The sequence below is a fragment of the Kwoniella pini genome, chromosome 5, assembly GCF_000512605.2.
Source record: "Kwoniella pini CBS 10737 chromosome 5, complete sequence".
NCBI lineage: Eukaryota > Fungi > Basidiomycota > Tremellomycetes > Tremellales > Cryptococcaceae > Kwoniella > Kwoniella pini.
Window position 1 is genome coordinate 1766112 of NC_091720.1, and position 15503 is coordinate 1781614.

General features: G+C 45.0%; 6 protein-coding genes across 6 annotated transcripts; 3 read left to right on the forward strand and 3 right to left on the reverse strand.

Moving 5' to 3' along the window:
• Nucleotides 1–22: 22 nt before the first annotated feature.
• On the reverse strand, nt 23–2965 carry I206_104431 (uncharacterized protein; the record flags this gene model as incomplete). Its single annotated transcript, XM_070202950.1, has 9 exons — nt 23–132; nt 187–459; nt 523–589; nt 650–800; nt 855–868; nt 937–1241; nt 1295–1414; nt 1466–1514; nt 1577–2965. The coding sequence occupies 9 exons, from the start codon at nt 2963–2965 to the stop codon at nt 23–25; spliced, it is 2478 nt and encodes an 825-aa protein (XP_070059051.1).
• Nucleotides 2966–3457: 492 nt separating this feature from the next.
• I206_104432 (uncharacterized protein) lies at nt 3458–5605 on the reverse strand (the record flags this gene model as incomplete). Its single annotated transcript, XM_019155727.1, has 10 exons — nt 3458–3595; nt 3654–3848; nt 3906–4017; nt 4084–4205; nt 4263–4393; nt 4462–4882; nt 4932–5269; nt 5330–5406; nt 5465–5482; nt 5544–5605. 10 exons carry the CDS (start codon nt 5603–5605, stop codon nt 3458–3460), a joined length of 1614 nt encoding a protein of 537 aa, XP_019010685.1.
• A 512-nt stretch (nt 5606–6117) lies between these two features.
• Nucleotides 6118–7286, forward strand: I206_104433 (uncharacterized protein; the record flags this gene model as incomplete). The annotated part of the gene is made up of 5 exons (XM_070202951.1): nt 6118–6238; nt 6295–6699; nt 6756–6860; nt 6913–7010; nt 7074–7286. The coding sequence occupies 5 exons, from the start codon at nt 6118–6120 to the stop codon at nt 7284–7286; spliced, it is 942 nt and encodes a 313-aa protein (XP_070059052.1).
• Nucleotides 7287–8019: 733 nt separating this feature from the next.
• On the forward strand, nt 8020–10566 carry I206_104434 (transketolase; the record flags this gene model as incomplete). Its single annotated transcript, XM_019155725.1, has 7 exons — nt 8020–8103; nt 8170–8232; nt 8291–8402; nt 8462–8791; nt 8857–9023; nt 9086–10342; nt 10405–10566. 7 exons carry the CDS (start codon nt 8020–8022, stop codon nt 10564–10566), a joined length of 2175 nt encoding a protein of 724 aa, XP_019010683.1.
• Nucleotides 10567–10903: 337 nt separating this feature from the next.
• Nucleotides 10904–13035, reverse strand: I206_104435 (uncharacterized protein; the record flags this gene model as incomplete). The annotated part of the gene is made up of 8 exons (XM_019155724.1): nt 10904–11171; nt 11243–11377; nt 11439–11751; nt 11812–12029; nt 12099–12460; nt 12526–12734; nt 12800–12849; nt 12908–13035. The coding sequence occupies 8 exons, from the start codon at nt 13033–13035 to the stop codon at nt 10904–10906; spliced, it is 1683 nt and encodes a 560-aa protein (XP_019010682.1).
• A 771-nt stretch (nt 13036–13806) lies between these two features.
• I206_104436 (uncharacterized protein) lies at nt 13807–15189 on the forward strand (the record flags this gene model as incomplete). The annotated part of the gene is made up of 6 exons (XM_019155723.1): nt 13807–13966; nt 14033–14223; nt 14287–14411; nt 14485–14708; nt 14774–15036; nt 15106–15189. The coding sequence occupies 6 exons, from the start codon at nt 13807–13809 to the stop codon at nt 15187–15189; spliced, it is 1047 nt and encodes a 348-aa protein (XP_019010681.1).
• Nucleotides 15190–15503: the final 314 nt, after the last annotated feature.

Below are 15503 nucleotides of genomic sequence, written 5' to 3' on the forward strand. Positions count from 1 at the left end.
TCGTTGATCACAAGCGTGCATCTCATATTGTCACCTGTGTGGACGATAAAGTAGAGGAAGCTTGAGGATACACCAAGCTAAAAAAGTTATCTGTGGGTGAGTTCATAGTACCTGTGAAGCTCAATCCCACCACTAGCAAAAAAGAAGATAAGCTTTTGCGCCCATGAATGACTCACAGGAACTTACGATGATTTGTTTCCGATTGTCCTGACCACATTGCAGCGAAGGTAGGTGGTATCTCTCCGCTCAGAGGTTCATTAACACTGTCAACCAGCGTGATATGGGTTGTCCCTTCCGCTTTTTGCAGTAATGCTCCACGAATATATCGAACTCCCGCCCAATAAGATTGAAGAGTATCAAATAAGCCTATAATACGCTGAAAATTCGCCCGAGCGATCTTGGCAAGATGTATTTGGCCAGCTGAACACGTTTCATCGGTCGTATCCAAACATTGCGAGACTGAAATTGGAATGCAGACTCAGTTGCCTAGAATTTTCAGCATACTGTCGTCTGGACACTTACTGAACATGCAGCCCGCAATATATAGTGGGTAGTTGATCCAAGGTTGAGAGTTGGCTTTGGCATCAATCTGAAATTACAAAACAAAAGTTGTCAGGTCCAGCCCACGAAGAACATCATATCGACTCACTAATTCTGCAAAAGTTGCGATGTCTAGGATTGTCTTTGCTGAACTAGCCGCTATCTGCTGCCCAGCGATATCGACACCATCGGATCCAAGTCGATAGTCCTCCAAGTTCTCCACGCCAAGTAATGAAGGCTGATAGACCAGGATAATGAGGCTGATACATACGAAACAAGTCAGTGATCGTCAAAACCTTGTGGACAGTACTCACGTGTGAAGCCATAACTGCCAGCGGAAGGAAAAAAATGTTTTGTTCAGCAATACGTATATATATATCCAGCCCAAAGACTTACATGTAGCAAAACGAAAGTTCCTCCGTGGCCCATCTTTGCGTATCTCTGAAAAGCGGAAGTCTCGAAACGCAATTCAACCGGGAGACTTGTATGGAAGCCATTCAGATCATTCTGTGCCGCTTCTAATGACTTGACGTCGGGTCTTTTATCAGGTACTCTGAGTATTCGAGCCACCTTATCGGCTAAAACAAGAATCTTAACAAGATAGATGTACGGGTCTGGCCATGTATTCCCATCTTCGCTAGCGATCTCAGGCAACGCGGGGACGATTGTATGGGTGGAGAGATACATCCCCCTTCGACCAGCTATCTTATCGTATTCAGTGATATCTCCACTGGGAGAGTTGCAACACACTCACTACCTATGGTCATGATAACATCCATCAATATCAGTGAGCAATGAAGCTGCCTAGCGTAAAGATCATCGGTATCATGAGGCGGTAAGTGTGGAGAAATCAATCTGTTGATGGAGTCCAAGCCTAATGACCGAGATGAGCTCCCAGACCCTCACAGCGTTACGAATCGCTTACCCAGATCCTGACCCATACGTAGGCCCATACCGGAATACATCCAAAGACCCTAATCCAAAGTCAGGAATGATGCTCTCGCTCGAGACAGACGTTCTAAGACAATGAACTCACGCCATCTCGATCTTGTCCAAACTCATACCAACTAATTAAGAGCAATGTCTCCACAATCTCTACCGTAGAGAAAGACAGTGTCCTCGAGACCTGCTCTTTAGCCTTCGTTGCCCAAACTCGCGCTGCAGGACTCTTCACGTTGTGAAGGCGCATGGTCTCAGTATCGGAAGGGGAATGCGAGCTATAAAAGGGGGAAAACCTCGCAGATATTGCGCAAATGATGTTCAATAGATAGCTAGGTTTACTGCTGACGATGGATGGAATATCTTCGGTATTGAATCTCAAGAAGGGAAAAAAGTAGTTGAAGTGGAGGTTGAAAACGGGTAATAGACTTTGTAACGCATCCAAATGAGGATATTCATCATTTTGGTCCATAAAGCCTGCTTGTTCTGAGAGGTCTTGAGTCGGTAGCACAGACAAGCCCTTGGGAACCGTTGTCGGTGATGGTGGACAAGAAGCTCCGTACTGGACCTGTTTATATCCGGGAGCAATAGCTGTCGGTCCAAAGAACCGAAAGTATGGTACTCGAAATCGAGTTTTTAGTGTCCCATTGTGAATATGGCTTGTCTGTTCCGACTGTTGGTCATTCATCGTATATGTCTGGCCTGAAGCGTTGTTCGACGTATTCACTGAGGAGCCTATGGCAGGATCCCATCGCAAAAACTCGTCCCAATTCCAATGTGTATCTGCACATATGCCATTTGAAGGTAGTCCAATGGAGTCTGCAGGCTGATCCGGCTGCAGCCCTGACATGATCTTGTTTATGAATTCTAATTCTGTCGAAGGGTTGATGACGGAGTTGTCAAAAGTGATATTAAGTGCCGGTGACACAACACTTGTAGGAGTTATTGTTTGGCCAGTAGCTATGGGAGATGGGTTCTGTATCGGTTGAGCGTATGTAGAGGGTCCCGGTACACCTAGATGAGGAACTTCTGGTAAGATGACCTGAGTTTCATTCCGTGTGTCTGTAACTTGAGATTCAGGCGCATGGACATGTCCTATTTGAGGCAAATGCTCTAAGAGGGAAGGATTTGCTGGCTGAGATCTCTTTTTGGCAGCACACTCGACCAATTGAGCCTTGGTTTTACGCTTTCTCTTCGCATGCGGATTGTATATGCAAGTCTGAGAGCTTTTCGCGCAGGTGACACATACCGGTCTATCGCCCGAACACTTGATCTTTCTAGCTCTACAAGCTACGCAGGCTATCAGCGCTCTTGATGGCTTCTCCTCCGTGTCTTCTTCCTGGGCTTTCCCAGTCGGTTCATCGGATGAAGAGGGCGACGTATGGTTTGCAGGAATGGTTGAGGAACCAGGAAACAAATGATGTAAAGGCAAGGTCACCAGTCGATAGGTCTGACCATCCGTGGACCCTTCAGCCTTGCCCGACATGATGTAGTGACGCAGGTGATATCAATCCATGAGGTGAGGGAATGGTAGTCCTCAACAATGAGATTACGGTCGAAGGTGAAAAGTCATGTTTGAGCTGAAGATGGAGGTGTGTCAGGTGGTCAGATGTCCGATCAGTCCGTGCACGTGACGTGCATATCTATCCCGGTATATTACTATTTGCCGAATATTCTCCATGTTCGCGCTGGGGATTTGGACGATCGCTTGGACATGAAGCCAGGCAAAATGGGTGGTAATGCAAGGCAAAACTGCACCAAAAAGCGACAAAGTGCGAGAAAGAACGGCTGGAAATCCATCAACTGGCCAGATTACAAGACGTGTAGAAATGTACGTAAAATCCGATTCTAGAGGATGTCCTCAGTATGTATGAGAAAAATGTATATACATGCATATATCGGCTAATGGGCTTCCAAGCTTTATATATCAGATGGTAACTCGTATGATGCATGGCCTGGACGATCGAGAGGTGGGGTTTTATGCAGTTATAGTGCCGCTGACCTGATCGTTGTGCGATGTTTCGATCAGAGCCTTCTCGTCTGCGGCAGCGGAAGCCGCTTCGGAATTTGGATTGCCAGCCTCCAAGTGGTCCCCCTCGCGGGCGCCTTCCAGACTCTACAGAATTCAAGTAAGCGAAGACTGTGGAAAAGCTGAAATCTACCTAAGAACTCACTCTAGGGAAACTTAACAAGACCTTCTCACCAGTGAATAACAAATCGATTTGCTCAAGCGTGAGTTTAGCGGTCTCAGGATAGAAGAAGTAGATCAAAGGTAGGAAACAGGCATTAAAGACGCAAAAATAGATGTAAGTTCTATAACCAATAGACTTGATCGACACCGGAGTGATCTCGACAACGAGGAAGGTGAACTGAACGAGAGAAAATCAACCTTTTGCTCCGAAAATACTGCAAGTGAGCAGACTTACAATCCAATTAGAAGCGGAAGCCAACGCAGCAGCGGATGCTCGAATCGGGAGTGGAGCATACTCGGCAGGAAGCAACCATGGGATAGCAAGGAGACCCACGGCGAAGAAAAAGCTTCGGACGAATGGTCGTCAGCGGTGCAAGGAAATTATCACCTAGATGACCGAATCAAACACTCACTTGAACAAGAAAAGCATAACGGCAGCCACGATACCGGTCCCAACGAAACTGACCGAAGTTGTACCCGCCAATATAGCCATACAAGCACATTGACCAGCAGCAGCGAACAGCATGAGCTTTCTCTACAGGATTCTCATACATTAGCATGAGTTACAGCGCTCGGATCCAAGAGGACTTACTCTCCCAACTCGATCGATGATCCAGATTGGAATCAGAGAGGATAAGAAGTAAGCAATACCGTTAAATCCAGATAGCAGGAGGGATATGTCGTGACTCAGACCGACGGATTGCTCAAAGATGACAGGAGCGTCTATGACAGGAGAGTCAGCCCGACTGCACAGGGAGATCATCGCCATCATCTTTGGGCGCTACACTCACAATAGGTGATCAAGTTGATTCCACAAAGCTGTTGCATGAACTGAGAGCCGACACCAAGCATGACTCGATGAAAGTATCGCTCTTTTCCAAGAGTGAAACAGGCTCGTACAGCGGATACTGGATTTCCATTCTTGTCTTTGATCGAGGCTTCCTGTTCTTCAATCAAGGCAAGCTTGATAGACCCGAAGTCCGAATCAAGTTGTTCCATTCGATCAATGCCCTTATAAGTTGACAACTGCTCTAGTACAGCTCGAGCTTCGCCCTCTCTGCCATGTTTGAGCAGCCATCTGGGTGATTCGGGACAAAACAGAATGATGACAATAGTAACAACGGCGAAGGCCATTTGTATCGCCAAAGGCACCCTGAATTGAGCTGGAGAGTTGACAAAACTTAAGCCGTAGTCAATCCAATATGCGGACATCTGATGTGTGAATCAGCGTGATGCCATGTGCACATCAAGTTTCACTTACAACACCAAAGATGTTTATAGCCAGTTCGATAGCCAAAGCCTTGCCACGGTCGTGAGCGTGGGTGGTCTCACTGTGCCAGACCGGAACCGTACTTGTATTGATACCATTGCCTAGACCAGTAATGATACGACCAACGATGAGTTGTGGAATTCCAAAAGAAGCCGTTTGCAGGGTCGCACCGACAATCAATACCGAGCAGCCTAACATGATTGTTCGTCGTCGACCGAATCTTTCGCCCATAAAGAAGGTAAAGATGGACCCGAATAAACAGCCGATCTCGTATATAGCAACGACCGTACCTTGTAAGGACGCAGAACCACTCCCGCTGTCAGTGGTATCTATGCGAGCCTTCAGTCATGAGCTTTGTGTACCAGCGACCATGGGTCCTTGTGACTTACCAATTTCGGGGAATTGCTTGGTGAAAGCCGAACCCGTGAGGAGACCGGACATGACCCCTTGGTCGTACCCAAAAAGCCTGAAAGAGGATCAGAACTTGAGGTTTTACTGAGAAAAGTCTGTAAAGAAAAACTCACAAGAAAGCGGAACCACAACTATAACATAACATTATATCAATTTATGTGGTTCTCGTGATATCATGCACTGCTCACTCACGCTGCAGTGATGGCCCACTGTACTACTCGGCCACGGAATTTAGAAGTATTGCCTATCATCATGATGATTTTCGAGTCCCAGCCTCTGAGATTGCTGATGTTCCCGTGTTAGCACGAAAGCTGTTGAGATTGGGGAAGATTAGATAATTCCCACCTTATATATTTACAACCATCTGAGCTGGGTCACTCCAGACCCTCCGAATGACGAGAAACGGCCCCGGCTGTTTGTCGTGCTTAGTTCAGTCTACTCACTGATGCCCCGCTTCGACGACATTTCTTGATGTCTCGGCACTAGAAGAAGGGCTCAGATGTTCTCAAGGTGACGAGATTGTGAGCGTAGAAGTTGCTTACTTCGCCAAGGAACCTACCGAGCTGAAGCTGTTCAGTTTGATGGGTCGTGCCTTACTAGAGTTTCGGTCCGACCGCCCACCGGATCCTAAAAATGCGGGGTCTGGGGAACCAGGTAGTCAACGATCACATGCATACTCACGAGAAATGTGTTTGTTCGACTTCTCACTCATAATCATTTCAGAATGGATCACAACAGCAGTCAAGCATCGTTCTTCCAAAACATAATGGCTATCAATGGAGTGCATGAAGGCGAAGGCTTCTCTTCTGAAGATCAGGGAGCTGCAATCATAAAAGCAGAGACAACGATCGATACTGCCGTTGTGGGTGGACTGAAGGATGAAGGCTGTGAGTAAAGATTTTGAACTTGACAAACGGTCGAAAGTGTATACCTGACCCCAAAGTTTCCGAAGCCAAACTTGCGTCGATTCCTACCACTCAACTCTTCTCTCTAGCGAATCAAGGAGTCATTGTGACAGGAGGAGCGCGAGGATTAGGTTTATGTATCGCAACCTCACTTCTCGAAGCCTCTGCTGCCCACGTCACCTGCGTGGATATCTTACCGAACCCCAACCAAGACGAATGGACCATCGCTCAAGATACAGCTGCCAAGTACGGCGGAAAAATAGATTACCGTCAATTAGATATCACCAACGAAGAAGCTGTCGAAAAAGTCTTCGGGGATATCTATGCATCATCTCAATACCCTATTACTGGTTTCTTCGGAGCCGCTGGTATCCAACAGATGATCACGGCATTGGATATGCCTATCAAGGATTTCAGAAGAATCATGGAGGTGAACGTGACCGGTCAGTGTCCTGATAATCGCGTTAGGTCCGTACGAAGCTGAGACGATTGCGAGAAGGTACCTTCATTACCGCTCAAGCAGCTGCACGAGAAATGAAGCACCGGGGAATTCGGGGAAGTATCGTAGTCACAGCTTCTATGTCTGGTTCCATCGCGAATAAAGGTAAATCGATCACTTCGTACTTCCTTGTATCGGGACTTATCTCTAAAAACAGGGCTTACATGTTTGGCCTACAACACTTCTAAATCTGCTCTTCTGCAATTATGCAGAAGTGCTGCGGCTGAGTGGGGTGAATATGGAATTAGGGTCAACGTGAGTCGCCTACGTCGTATATGGGAGGAGGCCGCTTACTTACTAAACGCCATGTTCATGCAGAGTTTATCTCCCGGTTATATACGTACAGCCATGACAGACCAGCTATTAGCAGAAAAGAAAGAATTGGAAGCGGAATGGCTCAGTGGAAGTATGCTTCACAGGTTGTCTACTCCAGACGAATTTCGCGGCCCTGTATTGTTCTTACTCAGCAAAGCTTCCAGCTTCGTAACAGGGGCCGACCTCCTTGTTGATGGTGGTCACACTGCGTATTAGACGGATTCATTTCCCTTCCTTGGATTTTGTATGGCCTCGATTCCCGCACCAGTACTGAATATACGCATGCATTTGTTGGAACAATCTAGACTTCACTGCCTCCTCAATGTCGACTTGAGGAAATGCTTCGTACTGCTGCCTAGTGATACCACCCAAGACGTGAAGTGAAGCAGAACGGCGACTAGGCAGGTCCACCTATGCTTCCACTCCTAAAGATTTGCCAACCTGCCATGGTGAAAGTTGCGCCGACAGGTATAGCATATAGAGCATCTCTTGCGCTCTCCACATGCCAATCTCCGCATTGCTGACAGTCTACTACTTAAAAACCGGCCGGCAGCCTCGATGCAATCTCGTGGGATCACGATGGCTGGAAGACAGCTGAGGGTAAGATCTTGATGGTAACCGGAACCAAACAAATAAATAAACGGACCGTCAAAGGGAGCCAAGGCACGACCCGAGAGCTCGGCGATCAACACGTGACGTTTCTTCACCTAATTGACCTTCTCAATAGGTCTTCCGTTGCAATCACCGGTTATCGTCATACAATATAGATTATCAATATCCTCACGATACTCATAGGTCATCTGTCGGACCGTATAAGGTAGAACTGAAGAATGACTAGTTTAGTTGGATCATCTGCAATGAATAAAAAGCTGAATGATAAGGGTTGATCGACTATCACTCATCAGAAAATTATTGTACTAGACTTCGCCATTCAGCGCATATAGTAATCATGACAACCGTAGCTGTCGGACAGCCAGTCAATGGACACTCCCACCTCGTCAAAGATGCCGCAACTACTAGCAAGATCACGTCCGTAAGTCCTCGGTCAACGGTGTCAAGCACGCGGCTTGCGAAAGCTAACCACTGATGACACGGACAGCCTGGGGAAGAACAACTTGTCCTCAATACCATCAGATGTCTCGCTGCGGATCTATGTCAACAGGTAAGCTATTTGGTTGTCCGCCAGACGCTGGATGATACCGTGCTTACACTGTGCACAGTATAAAGGAGGTCATCCCGGAACCGTCATGGGGGCTGCTGCTATCGGTATAGCTTTATGGAGATACGAGATGAAATACAACCCTGCCAATCCAGAATGGTTCAACAGAGATCGTAAGCACCTTCAGCTGAGATACGATACCAGTATCTTAGCTAATAAACTAGTCACCAAGGATTCATCCTTTCTGCAGGTCATGCTTGTTTATTCCAATACCTCTTCCTGCATTTCTCTGGGTACGAAGCTTGGACTTTAGATCAGGTGAAAAATTACCATTCTCCTAAGACGTATGGATCAATGGCTGCTGGTCACCCTGAGATCGAGTATCCTGGTATCGAAGTCACCACAGGACCTCTGGGACAAGGTATTTCAAATGCCGTCGGTATGGCAATTGCTTCCAAAAACCTCGCGGCTATCTATAACAAGGATGACATCAAGCCAATAGACAACAAAATCTGGTGCTTCACCGGTGACGGGTGTATACAAGAAGGTGTCGGACAAGAATGTAAGCCCATCGAGGAGCGGGCTTATCTTCTTGGAAAAATAGCTTATGCTGGGAAACGAACGTAGCCATTTCACTCGCTGGACATCTTGGGCTTGACAACTTGATACTCGTATATGACAATAACAGTGTCACGGTCGATGGTCGCATAGACAATTGCTTTACGGAGGACACTTCTGCCAAGTTGCTGGCACAAGGGTGGCATGTCATAGATGTTTATGATGGATCGAATGATGTGAGTTGACTATCATTCATTCTCGTGCATGGGGCTCTGCTCATCTCAATATGTCGAACCAGCTTGCTGCTGTTTTAGAAGGTTTCGATAAAGCCAAGCGATTGAAGGGGAAACCGATATTCTTGAACATCCGAACAGTCATCGGTTATTCATCTCGAAAAGCCAATACTGGCCCTGCACACGGTCAAGCTTTAGGTGACGATGAAGTGGCATACGTGAAAACCCAATTAGGCTTCAAGCCTGAGGACCGATTTGTCATACCTCCTAAAGTGTACGAATACTTCTCAGGCATCAAAGACAAAGGAGCCAAGGTCGAGCAACAATGGAATGAAACTTTCAGCCAATACAGAAGAAAATACCCAGCAGAACACGAAGAACTGTCTCGAAGAATAAGCGGAGAATGGACTACTGAAGATTGGCAACATAGCTTACCTTCTAAAGCTGATCTTCCTCAGGCAGCTCAGCCGACTAGGAAATCAAGTGGTATCGTTGTGCAAGCTCTTGCCCCCAAATACAAGACCTTTGTTGCTGGTTCAGCTGATCTACTGGAATCTACCTTCGTCAATTTCAAGGGTCAGGTTGAATTTCAGAAACCTGGGTCAGGTCTGGGTGATTATTCAGGTAGACAAATCAGATACGGTATTAGGGAATTCGGCATGGTTGGCATTGGTAACGGTATTGCCGCTTACCAGAAGGGTGCATTCATTCCAATCATGTCGACATTTTTCATGTTTTGGATCTATGCTGCTCCTGCGGCAAGAATGGCTGCTCTCCAACAGCTTCGTTTCATAGGTATTGCAACGCACGACTCGATTGGTATTGGAGAAGATGGTCCAACTCACCAACCAGTGGCTCTTGCGTCCTTCTATAGAGCTTTACCAAATATCAATCTGATCCGTCCTGCAGATGCCGAAGAATGTATGGGAATGTGGACCCTTGCCCTTGACGAGCAGTCTAAAAACACGCCTTCTATATTCACCCTATCTAGACAACCTGTCCCTTTGCTCCCAGGATCAGATAGAAACAAAGTTCAATCAGGTGCCTATATCGTGCATGGAGCGGATATTGAGGAACCCGAGTTGACCATCATCGCTACTGGTGCCGAAGTGTACCGGGCAATTGATACCGCCGAGAAACTGAAGTCGCTGAAAAAGATCCGAGTTGTTTCGATGCCATCTCAAAGACACTTCGATTTACAATCAATTGAGTACAGAGAATCTGTCTTAAGACCATCGTCGAACCTGGTAGTAGCTATCGAAGCATGGGCATCCTACGGATGGGCTAAATACGCTCACGCGTCGTTATCAATGCATACTTTTGTGAGTCACTCACAAGCTGAAAAGGTGTCCATGCTGACTGATACGTGGGTGCTTACCATCAGGGTCATTCTGCGCCTCAGCAACAACTATATGATCACTTTGGGTTCGAGCCTTCGAATATGGCCTCGAAGATTGATGCTTGGGCAAATAAATGGATATCAAAAGGCCGATTACCTGGATTAGGAGAATTCGAAGAGCTTCTCCTGGGATACGTTCAACACTGATTGACCGGTCGGCCATATTGTCTATAGGAGATAGCTTTTTCCCTTGCGTGTATATTATATACTTTACGCATGCAATGTGTTCTTCCATACCATTTTGACATGATGTCATCATTCGTGCCATTTGGTCTGAGATTAGCTTTGAACGGTCTGCACGGTTAGTGGAGAACGAGATTGCACGATTTAACCAGAGACAATGCATACGTCAAACTGTATATCCTGTGCACAACTACAAAAACAACTATTCCATACTGTCCATCATCGCGACGGAGACATTTCCCCTAGTAAGCGGTAAGACAGAGGGACGAATTTCCGCGGACGGCATTCAATTAAAATTTGTCTAGAAGAAGAAATCCGAAATCTTTTGACCTAAATTTTGAGGTTTTCTAGCTCTCTTAGCTTCCGAAGCTTGAGTTAAAGCGTCAATATGATCTATATCAGATACGAAATCAATTTGATCTGCTGGAATTATGAATTGTTTCTGGTTCATTCGAACTGTTTGATAGATCTTGGATCCGATGTAAATGGCCAAAAAGAGGAAGATACTGCCGTAAGCGAAAACGAAATCCGGTCCAGCGAAACTTCCAGGATAGAATAAATAGTATCCACTACACCAAATGTAAGTTAGCCACCTTCAAGTAGCTTTCTGTTCATGTTATGCCTAAAAGACTGAACTCACCTGAAGAAGAAGACGATAGGTGACCAAACAAGGACGTACCAGCCTGAGAAAGGTTGTAGGTACCCTTTAACTGGAAGATAACCGGTATTGAGTAGATTCTGAGCTTTCAATCCTTTTCGGAATCGTAGATAAGTGCTAATTGAGACCAATTGATCAGCATATGGGAAAACTTGTCTGTAAAAGTGAATAGGCTCACATGGCAATACAGGTCCAGGAGACAAGTTGGGCAGCACCGACCAAATTGATCCACCAATTCAAAACTTTGACAGTACCCGAGGAGACTGATAAATAAGAAAGACAACCGAAAGCAAGAGTTACACACACTGCTACCCAAGGTACACCTTGTTTGTTGACTCTTTTAAGGATAGCGGGAGCTTGACCTTTTTGAGCAAGACTGAATAAGGATCTACTGGCTACAAAGGTGAAAGAGTTTCCGGTGGAGAAGATACTGATCAAGATAAGAGCATTGACCAAAGACGGAAGAACGGGGATACCTAGTCGGTTCATAGCTGTTCGTCATTGGATCAGTCGGAGGTGCCTCGTGAAAATCGCAGAGGATTTGTGCTCACAGATGACATAAGGACTCTTGGCGGCACCTGGAGCACCGGCAGCAATGGCTCCAAGAAGACTCTCATCTGTTGAGGACGAAACGATCCCAACACAAAGAGCACCGGTTAGGTAGAAGCATAAGATACGATAAATTGTCGAGTTGAAAGCTTTAGGTAGGATTCGTCTAGGATTCTTGACTTCTCCCGCGATCAATGAGATGTAATCAGGACCAACGACGCTAAGTAGGAGGAATGCGCTCAAATTAGCACTATCATCTGCAGCTTAAAGCTTGACATGGTAAACTTACGCAAAAGTGGCCCAACTCAACGAGTCAAAGATACCAGTCAATACCTTTCTGAAGTTGACTTCTCCAGCGAATGGACCAGGAGTTTTCCAATATCTAAAGCCGAATTTGTCGTGGATTGGATTACCTCCTACCATGGCGATGAAAGTGTACAGGGTGAGACCAATCATGAGGAAAACTTTGGTGATTGAGATGTAGAATTCGATTTCGCCGAACCATCTAACAGACCAAATTTGGATAATGAAGAACGCAACTAGTCCAACTGAGATAATTATGGCAGGGTGTAAGGTTGTGGTCCAGTATTCGACGATGACATTAAGGGAAACAAGTTCGAAGCAGATTAAGGCGAGTTGGGTAATTACATACTGAATTGTCCCGGACTGTCAGCAAAATTGTTGCGAATCTGTCATTGGATGAAAAGAAGACTCACGTTCCATCCAAGAGCCATTCCGAAACTGTGATCTACAAACCTCCCAGCATAGTGGATGAACCCTCCATCGACCGGTAAAAGGCAAGTCATCTCAATCAGGCAATTTGAGGCAGCCCAAACGACGGCACACCAGATGGCCACCCCGAGGATCAGACCAAGAGGGCCAGCAGAGGTCAAGGGATTTCCAATAGATACGAACAATGCCGAACCTAAGTTTTCAATTGTTATGTGATGAGTTGTGCTGCATGAGAACGCGACGGCAAAGAGAACTTACCTATAGAACCTGATATAGCAATAAGTTGGACATGCCTCATTCGTAAACCACTATAAGAGTTTCTGTCAATTGTGTTCCTCCCTAGTAAGCCTTACATCAAGCACATACCGATGAGGGTCATCTGCCAAGGCTAAATTGACATCAGCATCTTGATGATTGATTTCGTCGGTGACGGTTTGTTGAGGTTCTCCAGCGGAATAATCCTCTAGGTTTTTCTCCTTAGCTTCGTAAGACATGATGACGGTGGAGCAAAATATGGTAAACTATCTTGTCTGAAAGAAAGGGAAAAGATATTTTATATTCCTCCCAAGTTATATTTATACGTTTATTCAATTGTTATCGGTTATCAACAATCGAAAGGAGGAAAAGAAGTTATCAAATGATGCCTCGCTTAGGTAGAAAAGCGCAATAAATCATTACATGGTATCGTGACAGGCTAGTTTTGTCCAATAATCTGAGTCTAGAAGGGGGAGATCCAGAATATTTTATCGGAATTTACCGATAAGGAATGGGTTTGATAAGTCTTGGCAAGAGTCCTACTAGTAGTGGGCCAGAAGGAGAAGTACGGGGATTTCCTATGGAATCAAATCTTCGTACCGTGATTCGATCAAAAACCCTTAAATGCTAAACGCTGATTAAACGCGCTTTGACCCCCCGTCCCTGAAGTCTAGTCTGTGCACTTACTTGGGGTTTCCCCTTTTTGCATCTGATCTTGGGGAAGGTTTATGCAATAGTCAACTTAATACGGGATGCAGACTTAATTTGACCTCTTAGGCGTTTCTTTCTTGGGACGCACTTATGACCTCGTGATACCGTATCACACGCTGAATAAACGCCCAAATGGGATTATTCGGGCAACATGATACCGATAAGATTCCCAGCTGATATACAATATAAGCTGAGATACCGTTAAAATATGCTTCATTACTCCTGTCAATCGTCATAAATTACACTACTCTCTCAAGCGCAAGTGCAAGTAAATTATCCATAGTAAAGACAACTACAAGATGCCTGATATTGAGATGTTAAAAGATCGATCCGCTGTCGGATCAATGAGTACTCAGCGATTACCAATTGTTGATATATCACCTTATCTCGATCCTTCATCAACCGACGAAGCTCGGAAAGAAGCCAGTCAAACACTTGATAAAGCTTGTAGAGAATTTGGTAAGCATTTTAAGATGAGATGGCCATATGTGACGTTGGCTATCCGCTCATCATGCATGTGTATAGGCTTCTTCTATGTTACCGGACATGGCCTTGATCCCGAATACATGAAAGATCTTTTAAAGCTTGGCCACAAATTCTTTGAACTTCCGCAAGAGAAGAAAGATGCTATCCATATTTTCAAAAGTATGGACAGAGTAAGAGGTTATCAAAAGTTAGGAGAGAATGTAACTTATGCTAAAAGGGATCAACAAGAGGTAAATCCTTGTCAATCGTCGAGGTAAATTCAAGAATGATTGCTCATCTCATTCTGATGGTAGGCACTTGACATCTATCCAGAGCCCGTCAATCCATCTACAGCTCAATTAGAGGGAAGTCAACTTTGGCCCGCTGAAGAAGATTTACCAGGTTATAAAGCTACTTTATTAGATTACGCTGAAAAAATGTACGTTCACCGTAGCTCCAAAATATTTTTACCATTTCGGAGAATTTTTTCATTGACTTGACTTACTCTACAGGAAGAAGATTGGACATGCATTCATGAAAGCTATGTCTGATGTATTGGGTCATGAAGAGCTTTTTGAACAACTTCAAGATGATAATTATTGGGTTTTAAGAGTTATCGGATATCCACCTCTATCTGATAGTCATGATCTAGAATCGGGTATTTCATGTGGTGCTCATACAGATTATGGGTGTTTGACTTTCTTATTAGCTGATGATACTCCTGGTGCCTTACAAGGTCAGTACACAACTTTGTCCTCTTCTCACTTGATTGTGTGAGCTGACAATCCAGGGAATAATCAGTTGAATCAAAAGATGGAAGTTGGATTCCAGCGGATCCTATACCAGGAGCATATGTTGTCAATATTGGTGACATCATCGATACTTTAACAGGACATCAATATAAATCAACTTATCATAGAGTAATTCATAGAGGATCAAGATATAGAGTATCAATGCCCTTCTTCTTTGAACCTAAACGTGATCAGGTTATTCAAAATTTACCAGGAATGTTACCTGAAGGTGAAAAACCTGTAGAACCATTCACTTATTTCGATCATCTCAAGGTGAGTAAGAAGGCTTAAATCAAACTGAAACTGATTCGACGTATGCTGAATATCCTGTTTCGATCTCAGCGAATGATTTACGCTCATTTCGTTGCTAATGATGAAGCTTTACCTGAAAAACCAAATGCAAATGCTTTAACTCAGCGTGGTTAGTTGAAAATCATTTACGATTGAAAATTGGGAATCCGACTGGGAAATCTAGGTTGTCAAGGCATCTTTTGGAGTTGTAGTATATCGAATGCATTTTATCAGATTGCTATGCATGACAACTAGCATTTGTCTGCGTCATCATCGTGTGTAAATTGTTTCATCGGAGTTGACAGCCAACAGAAGGTAAGGGCCTGACGCTTACATCGCACCCGCCCCGAATGTACATTCGCTTGTCCGAAAAGAAGTCGTTTGTAACAGAGGTCATAAAGGATTCCTATATTAATTGATGATGCAGCTTAAGATGGAAAATGATATGA